General features: G+C 47.0%; 1 protein-coding gene across 1 annotated transcript in view; it reads left to right on the forward strand.

Annotated features, from left to right (window-relative positions):
• Positions 1-17,936, forward strand: part of chd2 (chromodomain helicase DNA binding protein 2) — a 97,202-nt gene extending 79,266 nt beyond the window's left edge. The window contains exons 28-36 of the mRNA XM_085968960.1: positions 645-767; positions 1,647-1,778; positions 4,054-4,191; positions 5,086-5,217; positions 6,228-6,406; positions 9,462-9,558; positions 10,362-10,578; positions 11,182-11,428; positions 13,110-17,936. Coding sequence (XP_085825086.1) covers positions 645-767; positions 1,647-1,778; positions 4,054-4,191; positions 5,086-5,217; positions 6,228-6,406; positions 9,462-9,558; positions 10,362-10,578; positions 11,182-11,428; positions 13,110-13,434 — 1,590 coding nt within the window. The 3' untranslated portion in view covers positions 13,435-17,936. The remainder of the gene's footprint in view (positions 1-644; positions 768-1,646; positions 1,779-4,053; positions 4,192-5,085; positions 5,218-6,227; positions 6,407-9,461; positions 9,559-10,361; positions 10,579-11,181; positions 11,429-13,109) is intronic.
• Positions 17,937-18,195: the final 259 nt, after the last annotated feature.

Here is an 18,195-nt window from a genome sequence, read left to right on the forward strand (position 1 = left end):
CCAGCATTAACACATCCCCTCCCAATAAGCACAAAGTAATGAGGAAAGCCAGATTTGCTTTGCTTCCCCTTTCCCAGTCTTTTTGTACCTCGCGCCATCAAAAGCGGGTGGGATGAGGTGTGAGCTGTTCTCGGTCCTTCCCCCATGCTGCTCCTACTCGGGTCACTAGGAGGCACACGAGACCTCTCGGGTGTCCGTGCCTCTGATTTTCCACTCGCCCTCTTCCTGCAGGAGCACAGTTGTGTTCGGAACTCAGTGTGTGTGGGGCAGAGGGGGTGAGGGTGAAAAGCCCAGTCCCCCTTCTCAATGGGACTGCCATCGAGACACATCTAAACATTCAAAAGACTGGAGAATTTCTACTGCCAGTGTAGTGCTTCATAAGAAACGTTGTATACTTGAAAACTAAAAGTATTTCCATTATATTCTGACATCTTGGTCCATTTGCCTGGGAGCTATACCCAGACTTTGAAAAATAAAAGTTGTGGTCATGGGAGCTGAATAATATTTAAACTGGAATTAAAATGCCCAGAGCATGGAACGCATGGTATTCCAAAAAAAAAAGCGCAAAGATTATTTTTGCTGGTGTCTCTCCTGCAGTTTTAGCTGTAACTGATGGAACATCTCTGGTGTTTCTCCCCCTTCAGATTCTCCCAGATGATCCTGATCATAAACCACAGGCCAAACACCTCCAGTCGCGAGCTGATTACCTGATCAAGCTCTTGAAGAAAGACATGATCAAGAAGGATGTTTTGAAGCAGGAAGTGGAGGTTAGTTAAGTAGAGGTGGAGCAGGACTTGGGAAAGAGAGTTCAGGATCCGTGAATGTACAGACTCTCTACCACAGGGAGCGGTTGAGGTGAATAGCACAGATGCATTTAAGGGGAAGCTCATAAGTATGAGGGGGGATAAAGGAATAGAAGGATATGTTGGTAGAGTTAGGGTGGGAGCAAGCTTGTGTGGCGCATAAGCACGGGCATAGACCAGTTGGGCCGAATGGCCTGTTTCTGTGCTGTAAATACTATGTAATTCTCTGTATATTATCCTTCCAGTACAGAGTTACGAAGAAAAGAAATTTGCATTTATATAGCACCACATCATATCTTATAAACATCTCAAAGTGCTTCAGATAGAATGTATTACTTTGAAGTGCACTGACTGTTATGTTTGCAAACACAAATGCGATTAATCAGTTAATCTGCTTTTGGGTGGTGGATGTTGAGGAGGTCACCAGGCTAATTCCCTGAACTTCGAATAGTGCCATGGGGTCATCAACATTCACTTGAACCGCTGGTATAAGCTGAGGGCCTTGATGTAACATCTCGTCCAAAGTCTGACAGCCCCAACAATGTAGCACTCCCCCAGTACGGCATTGAAACACATGTCCTGGAGTGGGGCTTGAACCCACCATCCCCTGGCCCAAAGATGACAGTGCTGCCAACTAAGCTGACATACAAATGTAAAGTGCATCAGAACGGGTTTCTGCTGTCCAGTTTATCACAACTTTTTCTTCCCTGAAGCAGCAATGGGTCTGGTTACGTTCGGAGTTAATCTGACACATTGACTTGACAGGCAGCGAGCGAGCTTGACGTGGAAACTCACTACATTTCTTTGTCTGCAGAGTTTTAATTGTTGCTTTGTGTCGAACAGACAAAACCAAAGAAAAGGAAACCGAGAGTGAAGAAAGAGAACAAGGCACCCAGACTGAAGGACGAGAGCGGCAATGACATCTCATCCCCTCGGCTTTCTGACAATGCGTCAGAGGAGGATGGAGAGCTGAAGGTGATTGTGGGGGTTCTTCTGTTTAAGTGCAGGTTTCCTCTCGAAGTGAAGTTGACTGGTGAGAAAAGTGTAGCTGGAAAATGTTGTCATGGCGATTTACCAACCTGGGTTTCTCGGAGACTGAGAGCGACTTTACCTTCCTGTTTTGTGAAGTAACTGCGCAAGAAAATCTGGTATGAGAGAAGGCCATTCAGCCCATCAGTCCCATTCCTTCCAGAGTCCATGCCTAATTATTCTATTATGATAGCAAAATACTGCGGATGCTGGAAATCCAAAATAACAACAGAAAACGCTGGAAAAACTCAGCAGGCCAGGGCCGCATCCGTGGAGAGAAAAACAGAGTTAACGTTTCAGGTCGATGACCTTTCGCCTGACGAAGGGTCTTCGACCTGAAACGCTGACTCTGTTTCTCTCTCCACGGATGCTGCCCTGGCCTGCTGAGTTTTTCCAGCGTTTTCTGTTATCCTAATTATTCTATTATGGATTTCCTTTCCACACTACCCGTTGACCCCCCCCCATGTTAGTGTTCCCGCCACTAAAAAAAAATATTGCCTTGTGGGTCATTTGACTTTCAGTCACAGCTGCTTTTCCTGTCCTGACATTATACAAAGCCCACCCACCAAACACACAGCAGCGCCCTTCCGTATTTCCAAGCCCATCGCCTCCTTTCCAGTGAGAATAGAACTTTTCTGAATTTGTTCTCAGGCTATGGGCGTCACTAACAAGGTTAGCATTTATTGCCCTTGAGAAGGTGGTGGTCAGCTGCCGCCTTGAACCGCTGCAGTCCCGTGTAGTGAAGGTGCTCCCAGGGTGCTGTTAAGTAGGGAATCGCAGGATTTTGACTCAGCGACCTTTATCCTTAGTTCAGTGATGTTAAATCAAGAATCTCCTTCATTATGCCTCCTTAAGTCCATTCCACCGCCTCCTTGTCCTGTCTTAAGTAGATTGACCATGAATAGGCGCAGCACTCTACCTGTGGCCCAATATCTCGCACTGCATACATAGAAGATAGGAGCAGGAGTAGGCCATTCGGCCCTTCGAGCCTGCTCCGCCATTCAACGAGATCATGGCTGATCACCCAAACCCTAGCACCCGGTCCCTACACCGACAGCCATCCCACCCAAGCCCTATCCCAGTAACCCCGTAACCCCACGTATTTAATCCCCCCTGATGTAAGCCCCCAAAGTGTGGACTGAGTGATATAGAAAGTCGACTACACTGGCTTGTTGTAAGAAAGACAGACCCAATAATTGAGGTAAAACGGTTTATTCAGGCCTGGGGAGCTATGGCTCTTGCGTCCCAACACAAGGCCCCAACTCCACCGAATCTCTTGAGGTTTACACAGTTATACACATATTCCGAGACCTCCTACTCCAGAGGTCCAATCGATTTAAAAGTCTATACATTAATCACTAACTAGGTGTGCCTAACTTCTACAAGGTAACCAATAACATAAGTTTCACTTTTCACTGTATGGGCCTGTGGCCCCTCTGATTTCTTGGAAATGAGTCATCAGGTCATGTGATTTCTGAGAAACGAGACCCTCTCTTGACCACTACTAAGTTTCGTTTTTCCAGAAAAGGGTTATGTCATTGTCTCTTTTTGTAAGTTTCATCTCTCTAAACTGGTATGGTCATTTCTGCAATTAAACATAGAATAATTAGTACATCTCATCTTTACACATTTTGCTGCGCAATTGCGTTCTACTAAACGTGCCCTGTTACGCTCATTTTTAAATCTTACTTCACCCCCTAACACTAAGGGCCAATTTTTTATCATGGCCAATCAACCTAACCCGTACATCTTTGGAATGTGGGAGGAAACCGGAGCACCCGGAGGAAACCCACGCAAACACGGGGAGAATGTGCAAACTCCACACAGACAGTCACCCGAGGCCGGATTTGAACCCGGGTCCCTGGCGCTGTGAGGCAACAGTGCTAACCACTATGCCACCGTGCCCAAGGAGGCCATTTGGCCCATCACGCCTGTGCCGGCTCTTTGAAAGACCTATGCAATTAGTTCCACTCACCTTGCTTTTTCTCCATAGCCCTGTAAATTTTTCCCATCAAGTATTTATCCAATTCCCTTTTAAAAGTTACTATTGAATCTGCTTCCACCTCCCTTTCAGGCAGTGAATTCCAGATTATAATAACTCGCTGCGTGAAAAAACTTCTCCTATAAATGGAGCTGTGGTGATATTGGCCACAGAGCAGTGTTCGTAACTGGCTCTTAAAGGTTTGATCTTACGAGTGGTGCGGCTTTGTTCTCCTTGCAGGATGGCGGCTTGGACCGAGCTCCCGTGAAGAAAAAGCTGAAGAAGAAAGACAACAAGGAGAACAAGGAGAAGGGCAATCTGAAGAAGGAGAAAGATGGGCAGAAAGGGAAAAAGAAGACCAAGGCAAAGAAGGACAAGGTACTGAGAGCTTGTGTTGGCCAGATCAAAGATAAAGAAGGAACGTGCATTTATATAGCGCCTTTCACGGCCTCAGGATGTTCCCAATGTGCTTTACAGCCAATGAAGTACTTTTGAAGTGTTGTAATGTAAAGTAGGTCTGATTACCTCAGATGCTGGTGTGATGGAATCTGCCCATGTACCAATTGCAGACTCACGATGGTGGCTTTAGTTTTCTGCAAGGTCCACGTGGTCGGCCATGTGAAGAAAACTGCATCGCCGGCCCAGTTTGGGTCGACTGACTCGGGCCCAGAAGAATTGTCAGCCGCTGTTTTGTGTTGTTGCTGGGGTGGGGGGGAGGTGGCAGTGGGGGAGAAGAAGTGTCATCAGCCAAGCTGGTAGCTCTGTGAAAACTTAACTGCTGGGCCATCGCGACAGAGCATCGCCTCAGTTGGCGTGTTTTTGACATGAGCCAGTTTAAAAGGATTCGCGGACGATTCCGTACAGAAGTTGAATTTACGGGACAGGGCCTGTTTGGAGAAAGGGTTCTGGAACAGCATCATCGCTGGTCGGTCTGAAGGCGGGCGGACTCTCAAATCGTCAAACTTCTGATGCACTCAGACTCGTACTCCAGAAGCGCTGGCTGTTTTCGCTTTCGTGCATTAGTTTAGATAAAAAAACAGAAAATGCTGGGAACACGCCGCAGGTGGAGCAGCATCTGTGGAGAGAGCAACAGAATTAATGTTTCAGGTCAATGACCTTTCAACAGAACTGAAGCGATAACGGTTTCTCCACAGACGCTGCCTGACCTGCTGAGTTGTTGTAGAGTTTCAGCATCTGCAGTATTTTGCTTTTGTTAATTTCGATGCAAGGCTTGGCTTCTTGTGCAGTATTATTCTCTCCTCTTCTAAACAGACGAAGTCTGATGCGAAGGACAAGGTTCGGAAGTCTGTGCCCAAGGGTCCAGTCCATATCACAGCGGGCAATGATCCAGTGCCAATTGGAGAGGAGGGCGAGGATGAGTTGGACCAGGAGACATTCAGCATTGTAAGTGACTCCAGCAGAATGAAGGGGTCAGCTGTACACAGGGTATTTGTTACTGGGTTTTTCCCGTTACCCTTTGAAGAAAGGAAGCAAGATTAAACAAAGTTATGCAAAATTAACCTGGAAAAACATTTTCTGTGAATTTTGTGCTGATTAATAGGTGAGGAATATTAGTGGTGGCGAATGGAACATTTCTATATCAGAGTCCATCAGGCACGGCCAGCTCAGGTTAGATACCGAGTAAAGCTCCCTCTGCACGGCCAGCTCAGGTTAGATACCGAGTAAAGCTCCCGCTGCACTGCCAGCTCAGGTTAGATACCGAGTAAAGCTCCCTCTGCACTGCCAGCTCGGGTTAGATACCGAGTAAAGCTCCCTCTGCACTGCCAGCTCAGGTTAGATACCGAGTAAAGCTCCCTCTGCACTGCCAGCTCAGGTTAGATACAGAGTAAAGCTCCCTCTGCATGGCCAGCTCAGGTTAGATACCGAGTAAAGCTCCCTCTGCATGGCCAGCTCAGGTTAGATACCGAGTAAAGCTCCCTCTGCACTGCCAGCTCAGGTTAGATACAGAGTAAAGCTCCCTCTGCACCGTCCCATCAAGCACTGTCAGCTCAGGTTAACGCAGCGTTATTGTCCCATAAGGCACTCCCGGGTAGGTATGTAGTCAGTTTTAGTGCCCTGGACTAAGAAGGGAAGAAATCAGCCAGGTTTCCTGGTCCTAATTCCTATCCAGTGTCCTCAGCTGGAAAGTGAGCATCTGTGAATATCAGGTGAGGACAAGGTGGAGCTTAACTCCAGTAGATTACCCCTTCACACACGGTTACATCTCTTGCTGAATGAACGATGAGCACTTTAGTGAGGTACTGTTTGAGTCAACAACTTCAAGAGAATAAGGGTACGGTGAGTGGCAGAAATGGCCCCAAAACTGAGGAGATTGGGTTTAAATTCGCGTGGCTGAGTGATTCACTTCAGTGAAGCATTGGTGAGTAAATGTTTATCCTCCTTTGCCCGATCAGTGCAAGGAGCGAATGAGACCAGTGAAGAAAGCCCTGAAACAGCTGGACAAGCCGGACGATGGGCTCTCGGAGAAGGAGCAGCTCCAGCACACCCGCAGCTGCCTGCTGAAGATTGGTGACCGGATCACCGAATGCCTTAAAGCGTACACGGACTCTGAGCACGTCAAGATCTGGAGAAGGTACAGTTTGCCGCCTGCGTTTTTAAACCACCCCATGGCCTGTCGAGTCTCACTCATTTGGGAGTGAGATTTGCTCAGCCTTTTGGGGGTTAAAATTTTGGTGCTTAAATCTGCATATTACTGAAAACGAGACCCAGCTCTGTATTCAAATGGGTTTGTGATCTGTCTCGCTCTTTCTGATTGTAAATCTCTTTCCTGATAATTGATTCTGTGTAAACTCAAGAGGGGTGTAAAAATTCCAGTCTTGTGTCAGTGCAGATACTATAAGTAATCTGATGCATAGATTGCAGGGATAGGTTATTCATGTTAAAATGAAGCTCATGAGTTCAAGCCCAGCTCTAGAACTTGAGCTTGTAATCTCTGATAAGTCTCCAGTGCAGTACTGAGGAAGTGCAACCTTGCCAAGCAATACTGTCTTTCAGATAAATGCTCTTTCTGCCCCTTCAGGTTGAGAGCAAAATCTCGGCAATATTCAGACAAGAGCAGGGCGTCCTCCCAGTATCCTGGCCAGCATTCCTCCCTCAACCAACGGCACTATCAGCGGGTGACAGGGTCATTTAATCTCGTCTCCTGTTAGTGAGATCTTGCTGTGCACACGTTGGCTGCCGGGTTTGCCTACATAAATGACTGCGCTTCACAGTAATTCATTGCAAGCAAAGTGCTTTGGGGCTTCCTGAGGGGCGTGAAAGGCATCTTATAAATGTACGTTCGTTCTTTCTCTTTAAAGCCACTGAAATGCTGGATCGGGAATCTCACATTACTGTCCCAGCGCTAACCGTGTGGAGCAAGAGAGCACAAGATGCTGTCTTTCCTCCTCATTCGTTTGTTATGAAATGAGGCTAATGCCCAAAGTAACACGTACTAGTATCTTGAAATAAGAAGCACGTAGATCCACCCAAGGATACAGATTCCTCTGGAAGGGCACAGGAATCCAAAGCTCTGCTGCCTGTGTCCTAACTCGCACCAAGTCTCGTTCACCCATCACCCCTGCGCTCGCTGAACTACAACGGCTCATGGTTTCCGACCCCCCACGGGTGCGTACGTGGCCATAGTTCCGGGTTTAGGCGTGCGAAGCGCATGTGCTGAAACCCAGAACTTGCGATCTGTCAAGACTTGACAGATCATCCGCATGCCCAAGAAAAGTGCCTCTGCGGGTGGAGAGTTGCGCTATTTGCTCAACTTCCGCCCGCTGAAAGGCCGTGGAATTCGTACACCTGGTAAAGACTGACGTATGGCCTGCTTCTACCAGCAGAAGAGTTTTTTAAAAATTGAAAAATAAGATTTTATCACTCACTTATAAATTAAAAACCCTGTCCAATAAGGTAAGTTTATATTGAGCTCTGTTAAAACATATTTTAAAAAATTTCAAAAAATTAAATTTTTGTTTAACATAATTAAATGCTATTTTAATTAATTTTATATCTGTAATGGTTTTTCTTCAGTTATTTCAGTGTGTTGGTGCATTTTTGCAGCCATCCCCATTCATACTTTTGACAGTTCTGTGCGAACGGAATAGTCAAAAGTATGAAGGGGGATTCCCTTCTTCCATTGGTTGGGCTGGCCCACGTGATCCCAGGGGTGCTTGCGAACTGCCTGCACCCCTGGGATACGCGGGTCCCTGTGCATTTCCAAGAGGAGAGGCCCAGGATCGGAAGCCTCGGGATCTATGGAGCTAGCAGGTAGGTTCGCAGGAAGTCTCCGATCGGAAATTCAGGGCCATTGTCTCCCAGTCTAGCAACGCCTCAATTTTAAAATTCTCATCCTTGTTTTCAAATCCCTCAGTGACCTCGCCCCTCCCTATCTCTGTAAACTCCTCCAGACCTACAACCCTCCGAGATCTCTGCGCTCCTCCAATTCTGGCTTCTTACACATCTCCGATTTTCATCGCTCCACCATTGGCGGCTGTGCCTTCAGCTGTCTAGGCTTGAAGCTCTGGAATTTCCTGCCTAAACTGCTCCGCCGCGCTACCTCTCTTCCTTTAAGATGCTCCTTAAAACCTACCTCTTAAGCTTTTGATCACCTGCCCTGTTGTGGAGTATTTTAAACCAACACTCGACACAAGGTTTTAGATCGATAGTCAAGTTGTCTTTATTCCACCGGTGGGGAAACTGTCTGCTTTGTCTTAGCCAGACTTTTCCAAATTGGTACAGAAAACACTACATTTTTATACATTATTACAATAAGCATGGCCACCTCTTGTTAAATTCATTCCTGCCACCTGATTGGATCTTGGCCTGCATGCACCATCATGGATTGGTTACGAATCTTAATATAAACATGTATAAGCTGCCTCAATCAATCACTCAAACTGCTGAATGCTAATTAAAAGATACCTTGGAATGTAACCTAGGTAATAAAGTTCTTACGGGCAGTTGAAATGCTGGACATCCTGTCTCCATTTAATTGTTTTATAGCTCTCCAAAGGTCAGCTATCTTTGACCGCATCTTTATGGATGTGGTCTTTCATGTTAGTCCCTGTCTTCCTTACACCTTCAGTGAAACTGCCAGCGATGTCAGTTTAACTCTTTCCCCACTTCATGGCCTAATATCTCCTTATGTGCGTCCAATTACCTCTACCTGATGTAACGTATCAGCTGGGCTGTTTCCCCGAAACACATGGGAACATTTTAATATGAAGTGCACACAGCGAGGAAGTAACTTGCGTTTTAAATGTTTCCCCCCTCCAAAATCCCCCCCTTTCAGTTTTGTTGCGAGATCAAGTAGACTTTGTAGGAAAATGTTTGCGCAAGAGTGCAGTTCTCCAAAGTCTGCTGGTTATTGGCTGCTGTTGCTGAATACTTCAGTCTTGTCTTGCTCCCCATGTGCATTAGACTCTCCTCACTCAGGCTTCCCTCAGTCCACAATCGACAGGCTTTTAAAACCCAAACTTGGCCTTGCATCTAATCTAATCTTCCCTCCTAACCTTGCTTCTGTCCTGCACTGAGAGCCTTAGCCGTTCATGTCAGTCTCTCAATTTAAAAAATATCAAGTCCAATCCAAACACAGGGAGTGGTACAGTTTAATTCACTAAAACATTCTTTTATTTTTCCCACAGAAATCTCTGGATTTTTGTGTCCAAGTTCACCGAGTTTGACGCCAGAAAATTGCACAAACTGTACAAGTTAGCACAGAAGAGGCGGTCCCAGGAAGAGGTAAAGATATCCCAGTTCATCTCACAATCACTTCCCCTTCCTCCGCACTGATCACATGAGCTTCCTGGGAGCAGTACTGATGAGAGATGAGGCGTGCAATCCTGCCCCGAAACCTCCCCTATCGGGAAGAGCTGAGCTAACTTGGGATGGGGAGGAAGCCAGGGGTTTCAGGGAGTGCAGAGTCATAAATATTTGGATTGGGTGCACTGGAATTTTTTTAATTGTTACTGTTCAGGACAGGCAACTCCCTCCCTAACAGCACTGTGGGAGTACCTTCACCACGCGGACTGCAGCGGTTCAAGGCGGCGGCTCACCACCACCTTCTCCACGGCAATTAGGGATGGGCGATAAATGCTGGCCTTGCCAGCGACGCCCACATCCCATAACCGAATTTTTTTTTAAATTGTGTGATATTTAAAGCTCCCATTACTGATACAGTCAGGGGTGTGACTGGGTCAGCATAGAGCAGGTGTGTAAGTGGACCGGTGTAGTCCAGGTCAGGAAGATTGGCCGTGTTTCCCCTTCCTGGATGCTGGGTGAGAGCGGAATCGGGCGTTGTTGTGATGCCCCCAGAGTCAAATAGTCTGTTGGCATGCACCAGGCTAATGCATGCAGATTGGCTACTTGGATGTGGTATTGCAAGGTGCTGATGAAGCTTTCTGCCAGAACAATTCAGCTCCTTCAGGGGAGGTGCGGGCAATGTCAGGTTGGAAAGGGGAGAAACGGTTCCTTTCTTCCTTACCTGACCCTATGTGGCTTTGATTTAATGGCCGGTTTTTCTTTTAAAATGCCACTTCATTTAGGAGGAACAGAAGAAGAAGGAAAATAACTCCGAGAGTAAACGTCAGTTTAAACCTGAGCCCTCGGGGTCGAGTCACGATTCCATGAACTCTCAGTCGCACGCACAGCATGGTCCCCATGGTCCTCACCTGCATCCACCCCACCACCACCAGCAGCAAATGCATGGCCACCACCGGGACCCCTACAACCAGCTCAACAAGAGGCCTTTCAATAATGCAGGTAGGGATCAGCGGTGTTCCTGCACGCAGCCCTCGATTCAGGCGGCTCCAGCCTCGGCTGTATCCAGCTCAGCCGATAGCGGTGAAGACTTACTGCAGCGTTAGTAGCTTTTTGTTAGGGTGGTAGCCTAACTTGAGTGTCGCTGTAAGACCCTGTACTCACAGCGTGGGCTTGTACTGGCGATACCCCTGTGATTTCGGTCACACCGCAGTTGCCAAGTGGAAGCCAAGCACTTTCCCCACAAGTAGAGAAAGAAAAACATTAAAATACTGGCTCGGTCTCTCGCTTTTTATTGGGTCCTTTCGCTTGCTGTGTGGAAGTTGGGGTAACCCTGCCTCCTAATAGCTTTCCCTTGCCGCCTTTCACTGGAGAGAAGGAGAGGGAACAACACTGAATCCTGGCTTGGTCAACACTCCCTCCCAGACTATGATTGATGTCCCACATATGCAGGGAGCAGCAGGTCTGTCGCAGACTGTAGTTGGGGGGGGGGGGGGGGGAAATGTGCTGATTCAAAGCGCCCTCTGAGCATCACTGGGCTAACGAGATGTGCCAAAATGCAATCTACTGCGGTCCTAATTCTCTCGTGCGTCCTGCTTTGTGTAGATCGGGGAGAGCGACAGAGGGATCGGATGTACAACTACAGCAACAATAACCAGCAGTGGGGCTCTGACCGGCATCACCCATATGACCAACACAGATACAAGGACCACCACTTCGGGGACCGCAGGCCACGCGGAGATCCCCACAGGAACTCTGGCAATTACCGGCTGAACAACATTCACCGCAAGAGACCGTACAACCAGTACGGCAATGAGCGGGACCACCGAGGGCACCGGGATTATTACGACAGGTGCCTTTCTTTTGTTGCTCACTCGGTAGCGGTTGCGCCTAATGCAGGTCTCCGGTGAGGCTCGTCACAGTACGACAGCTACCCGTGGCTTTGAGGCAGTGCCGCAGTATGACGGCGCGATAAAAGGGAAGAAACGAGCAACTGGAAAGCAAGGCCTCGGCTTAATGGTTCAACCAGACACTGATACCTCCAACAATGCATGCTCCCGAGGTTATGAGCTCAAACTCCAACATAGAAACATAGAAGATAGGAGCAGGAGTAGGCCATTTGGCCCCTCGAGCCTGCTCCGCCATTCAATGAGATCATGGCTGATCATCCAAACTCAGTACCCTGTCCCTGCTTTCTCCCCATATCCCTTGATCCCTTTAGCCTCAAGAAATATATCTAACTCCTTCTTCAATATATTTAATGAATTGGCCTCAACTGCCTTGTGTGGCAGAGAATTCCACAGGTTCACCACTCTCTGGGTGAAGAAATCCCTCCTCATCTCAGTCCTAAATGGCTTACCCCTTATCCTTAGACTGTGACCCCTGGTTCTGGACTCCCCGACCATCGGGAACATCCTTCCTGCATCTAGTCTGTCTAGTCCTGTTAGAATTTTATAAGTTTCAATGAGATCCCCTCTCATTCTTCTAAACTCTAGCGAGTATAAGCCCAATCGACCCAATCTCTCCTCATACGTCATTCCCGCCATCCCAGGTATCAGTCTGGTGAATCTTCGCTGAACTCCCTCCATGGCAAGAACATCCTTCCTCAGATAAGGTGACCAAAACTGCACACAATACTCAAGGTGTGGTCTCACCAAGGCCCTGTACAACTGCAGCAAGACATCCTTGTTCCTGTACTCAAATCCAGCTCAGACTCTGACAACAGTCTGCTTTTACCTGCTCTGTCCTGTCCATTCATAATTTGAAGCACTTCTATCATATCACCCTGTAATCTGTTGTTGTAACAAAAAGTCCCCAATTTTTTAAATCTTTCTACTAAGCAGCATCCTTGTGCATCTGCACTGAACCCTATCTTAAAGCATCAGTATCCTTCCGATAGTGTGGCACCCAATACTGCACACAGTGTTCTAACAAGTGTCTTAAGGTTTTATACAGGCTGATCATTACCTTATATTCTACACCTCTTGTGATGAACCTCGAATTCCATTTGCTTTTTGTCTTTCTGGTCTTATAATCTTTGGTGTCCTGTGAGCCTGTACACACTAATCCCTCTGCTGTTCCACATCACCGAGCCTGTTTCTATTCAGAGTATAATTACTGCTCTAGGTCACTACCACAGATGTTAAACTAACTGACGTGTAATTACCTTCATCTACTTTTATTAAAAAAAAATGAGTTACTACATTGGCCACTCTCCTTTGCTCCAGCGCACACCCACGCTCAGTACAGCCCTGAAATATATTTAGAGCCTTGGTAATTTTCCTCTTCCCCTCTCCTGTGTCCAATGTTCCTGCTAAGGTGTGCCCGCAGTAATCTGAAAGGTCTCGCGCGGGTTGCTCGCTGGCTTTTACATTGTAAATACGGTGCATGCGCAGAAATTTAAAGGGACCGCGAATTAAAAGAAACAGGCCGCGCAGAATAAAGTGCCGCTCACAGCGAACATGGAATATGACGGCTATTATCTTGGACAAATTAGCTTCGGTCATTTAAGTGTGTCTTCGTTTTCCTTCCAGGCGTCATCAGGACATGAAACGGCGCAGGTCAGATGAGTTTAGGCCTCAGGACCACCACAGTTTAGGGCACCAGCCAGACTTCCGGAGATTGCCCGATCACAGACCCCCCGGGGCCTACCACAGCCAGGGACCTTCTGAACACTATCGACCCTTTCACCTTGAAAAACCAATGGAGCACAAGACACCCGCACCAGGCCACCGATCGCCCCTCTCTCAGAGATCGCCACATGATTCGAAATCCCCCCTGGAGCACCGGTCCCCTCTAGACCGCTCGCTGGAACACAAGAACACTCCTGACTATAACTGGAATGTAAGGAAAACGTAGAGTCAGTTCCGAGGAGAAAAAAATGGGGAAACTGCTCCACGGTTCTCCATTTTATAAATTTAAAAAATAAAACCCCACACTTTCCCTATTCTCACCACACACACAAAATTGAGCGACTGCTGTGATATCAATTGCACAACGGATGTGAAGCAATTGGGGAGAATGAGGAGAGACTTCTGCTGCTTGAACAAGAACGCTCGCAATTTGGAAAGACGGTGTCGGCGCGGATCCCAAATTCGTGCATGCGTGCTCGTTCTGGAAACCTCATTGGTCAGAAAGGGAGGGGGAAAGATGGGCTTTTGGGAGACGACAGCTCCTACATTGCAGGCGGTGATTTTAACGGTTCGTTAAAGGACTGTCACAGAAGGGTGTCAGCAGAGAGTGCAATTCAGAAACAAAATGTCTCATCTCCTGTCGGCTTTGTCTGTTCATGGTCTCTGCCAAAATATTTCTATGTTTTATCCTAAATGTGCGTGACAAATACTCTCTCTGTGCTGAGTAGTGTTGGGCAGATCTGTTCTTTTTCTAAATAGTGTTCCAAAATTGGCAGGGGAACTAACTTGCGGTTCCATGCTAATGTATAGAGAGCGGTACCAGTGTTGGGGAGACTGCTACTTGTCTCTACTTGTTACCCTGTCTTCGAGCGCCGCCGTAACTTGCCCAAGAAATAACCAAAAAAAAAAGGGAAACAGGACGGTCTGAAATTCTTCCATAGACGCTGGTTTAGTGTCTCGATAGAAGGGAAGGAATGGCAAAGCAGAGTGAGCGGGGGGGGGGGAATTAGCACTTTGTGTTTCCGTACGAATGCGCCTTGTTCCGATTTCTGGAATCTGTCTTTAGAATGTAGTGTCGTCATTTGTAACAACAGTATTAGGACTTTACAAACACAACAATGGTGAAGAAAAAATATCAGTATCTTGAGTCTAACCGCCAGTCTTCGGGTTCCATGCTATCGACGTCGTGTGTCGCACTCGGTCACAATGTAAGCACTTTGTTCCGTTTACTTCCCCTCCCCTTGCCTGCCCCAAATTTCCTCCTGCCTTGGATCTTGTGGATCGGTCAGTCCTCACAAGTAAAATAACCTATTTTTTTTACGACTTCGTTCCAACCTGTGTTTGATGGCGGGGAGAGGGTGGTGGTGAGAATAAATATGCATGTTAAAAAAACTGAACTGGTGGAGAAAGGAGGGGGAATGCTTAATCAGAGTGGAAAGATAGGCTTGTTTTATTGGTGATTAGTAACCTGTTCTCCAAATGACTGTGCCATACGATCGTGAGACGGGCGATCATCAGTGTTTTAAGTTCCAGCATCCCCCTCAAATCATGGAAAAAGTGGCACTTCGCCTCTCCTGCCTGCCATGCACACTCCCTCCCAATCTAGCTGCACTCATACTCACCTGTACCCGCCTGCGCAGGCGCCCATACCCGCCCACACATGCACTCACTCAGCAGATGCACATCTGTGCCCAGACACACACCCACCCATTCACCAACCAATTCTCTTGCACACAATCTTGGCTGAGGGCATTCTACTTAATAGACCAATCCAATTAAATTTCTCTTTTTTTGAAAAAAAATAAATAATCCTTTTGGGGTTCCCAAGATCTTCAAGTTTGCTTTTTTAAATGATTTTTGCTGATCAAATTATTTCAGATCTGTGTTTATTGACTTACCCAAGTATTGATGCACCGAACAAGCTCCTGAACCTTGCTTCCGTGCCATCAATTCAGCGGCACAGGGAGATATTCAATGTGCCCCATGCTCCCTTGTCTTCTCCCTTACAGCATAGTTTGTGAAATCCAAATAACAGGACAAATTACTCAAACCTTAGTAACTGAGGATTGAATAAATGTGCAAAGTTAAGGTACATAAAACTGGATCTCCCCAAACCTCACTGTAAAGAATACAATGCCTCTTTCCCAGATTGTGAGTTGAATTAAATTATAATTAAAAATTCCCACTGAATTTAATTTTTTTAAAACTGAATATGAACACTTGTACGGCTAGTGTATGCCAAAATTCCAAGTGGTCCTTCAACAATACTGTTGCCCCCTAGGTTAAGGTTCGGTGTTGAGCACAGCAGCCAGTGTCACAGTTACTGCTCGCTACTTGAAGGAAAAGGGGCAGGAGAGCAGAGACACACTGCACCTGCCTCCACTCCACCGCGCTGCATTCAGTGTGAGCGCGATTCATCGGGCGCATAATCTGCTGCTAATAAGGATCACCCTGTTGCGGTGGAAGGGGGCAGCCTGACAGGACAGTCTGACAAGAGGGCTGAGCAAGATCCCATTCACAATTCTTTCGTGCCTTTAGTTTTGAAATGATGAGGTCCTTTGTGTGTTGGTTGATGCCGAACCAGAACGATGGCTGAATTTGCAGTGGACCCGTTACGATACTTGCCTCCTGCTTGTTTTAATTATTTGATGAGCGATTGCCAAAACTAAATTAAATACAGATTTTTGGGTGCAGCAAGGCCGAAGAAATTGTGGCCCCTTCCGAGTGGTGTCCACATCGAGCCCTGATGGCATTCCTTGGTCTTCGTGCAACCTGTTATTTAAACTCTCCAGTTGTCTGTCTTTCCCTTCTCCGCCCCACACTTTTGCCCAAACAACAAGTCCAGTGGAAATCCCCGCCCTTACAAGGCCCCCCGAGTTTCTCAGTCTCGGCTTCAGACTGGCACGTGTCCTAACTGCTGAATTCCTTCAACACATCAGTTTGGACGTGTTGCTGATGGGATTGCACTGTTCCGCCACTTCGCTGTACCGTGCTTAATCTGTATGTGCTCATGGACCAGTGTCGCTCACCAACTTATTGCCGAAGGGACAGACACCCAGGCAGCACCTTGCTTGAGGGCCATTCTCTGGAACGCTGCAGCACCCTGACTCGGAGAGTGACGGGACGCAGGTCTGCAGAGCTCCTGATTTCAATCGTGCCACTCCAGGTAGTGAACAAGGGGAAGCCAAGCACTTCTCCACAGGAAGAGGTTTTTTTTTAAAAAGGAACACTGGGGGATGAATAGTTCCATTAACTGGGCCCTTCCGCTTGCTGTATAGGAGTTGGAATAACCCTCCCTCCTAATATAATTCCCATGTCACTTTTTTGTTGGGAGAACAAGGAGAGAGAGAACCGCACTGGATCCCAGCTTGGGCAACACCCCACCACCAAGCAGGCTGTGGATGGTGGGACCAGAGACACGGGAGGAGCAAGTGTGCTGAGTGCCACAGGTGAGGGGGTAAGAAGTATTGAGCCCTAAAATAAGCGCCACTGTTGTCGAGGGCCAGCTTTAGCCTGGGCTAGATAGGATGTGTGGGAGCCAACGCTCTGAACCTAGGTAGAGCTTCGTAAATGAAGAATGTGCGTCGGAATGTGTGGGTTAGGTGTTGGCTTGGTTTATAATGATCCATAAAGGCACTTTGTAATCGTGCTGTTTTGTCCCTTTTTTCAATGCAAGAATTATAATCAACTTGAGAGTGAAGAGGTTAAGGAGCGGAGTAGAGTTGGGGTTTACATTTGGGACTCAGCTATGTGAGTTTCCACCGTTACAGCACGGTTACAAGTGTGCAACAAAAAATGTGACTGGTGGCAGTGAGCGAGCAGCGCTAACTCGTGGGTGTGGGATGGACCTTTAAGTGGCCGAGGTGAAGATGCTCCAGTGTTCTCGCACGCGAGAGAATTCTTGGACCCCACCACCGTCGGTCAGATAGGGCAGTGCGAAGACCTGACTGCTTGCTGCACAGTTTGCGGATAAAGCTTTTTCTACCAAGAGATTTGTACGGGTGAACAGTGGGTACTTAACGCCAGTTAATGCCAACTGGTGGAGAATGAGGACCAGGCGCAGGACCACTTTGTGAAGATGCTTCTGAAGAGAGCTCATCAGTGATGAGGAAAACTCTTCACCGGCAAACCTCAGCTAAATTTTGTTTGCCTTCTCACAGTGCCATCGTCCTCGCGTTGTAGAAAGCCCTGCAGCGTTTCAATGTGACAGGCAAGACACGCACACACAAGTGCAACTGCTAAGATTTTTTATTACTGCGAGTTCCAGGACATCCTATTGGGCAGAATTACGTAGTGTTTCTCTAGTGTCCAGACCTTGATTTCTTCAGATCTTCCACATGACAAGTAACAGGCTGCTGTCACCCTTCCGATACTGCCTCCGTGCATCAGATACAATGTGAAGCTATAGCAAGAATATATTCCCCAGTTTCAAATTTTTAAAAATCTTGTTTGTTTTTTAATGGCTCCTGCCACAAATTCTAAGGACAGTAAGAATGAAGGAGATGTTAAGAGTGATGGAAGAAGACAATAAAAATCAGCTGCCAATAGTCCCACTTACTTTGTTTTGCTGAGAGTGTCGGTACAGAGTTTCTGTAAAACTTATGTGGACTTTTTAAATGACTTTAAAAATACGTAAATATTAATTTATATTTGTGAAAAGGCCACTGTTAGTGCATTTTGGTGTAAATACTTTGTTTATAGTACGTATTAAATTTTCCTACACCTTAACTATTTGCTGCTTAGTGAAGAGTTGTCATTTTTTGGTGCATTTTAATGTGTGCAGAATGGTGGGACCTCCTTATTGGACGTCGAGGACATCAGCAACAACAGCAAGACAGGTAGATAAGGTGGTTAAGAAGGCATATGGGATACTTACCTTCATTAGCCGAGGCATAGAATATAAGAGCAGGGAGGTTATGATGGAGCTGTACAAAACACTAGTTATGCCACAGCTGGAGTACTGTGTGCAGTTCTGGTCGCCACACTA

This window comes from Somniosus microcephalus, chromosome 27 (assembly GCF_052327205.1).
Source record: "Somniosus microcephalus isolate GS21.2 chromosome 27, FLI_Smic_1.0, whole genome shotgun sequence".
Classification (NCBI taxonomy): Eukaryota; Metazoa; Chordata; class Chondrichthyes; order Squaliformes; family Somniosidae; genus Somniosus; species Somniosus microcephalus.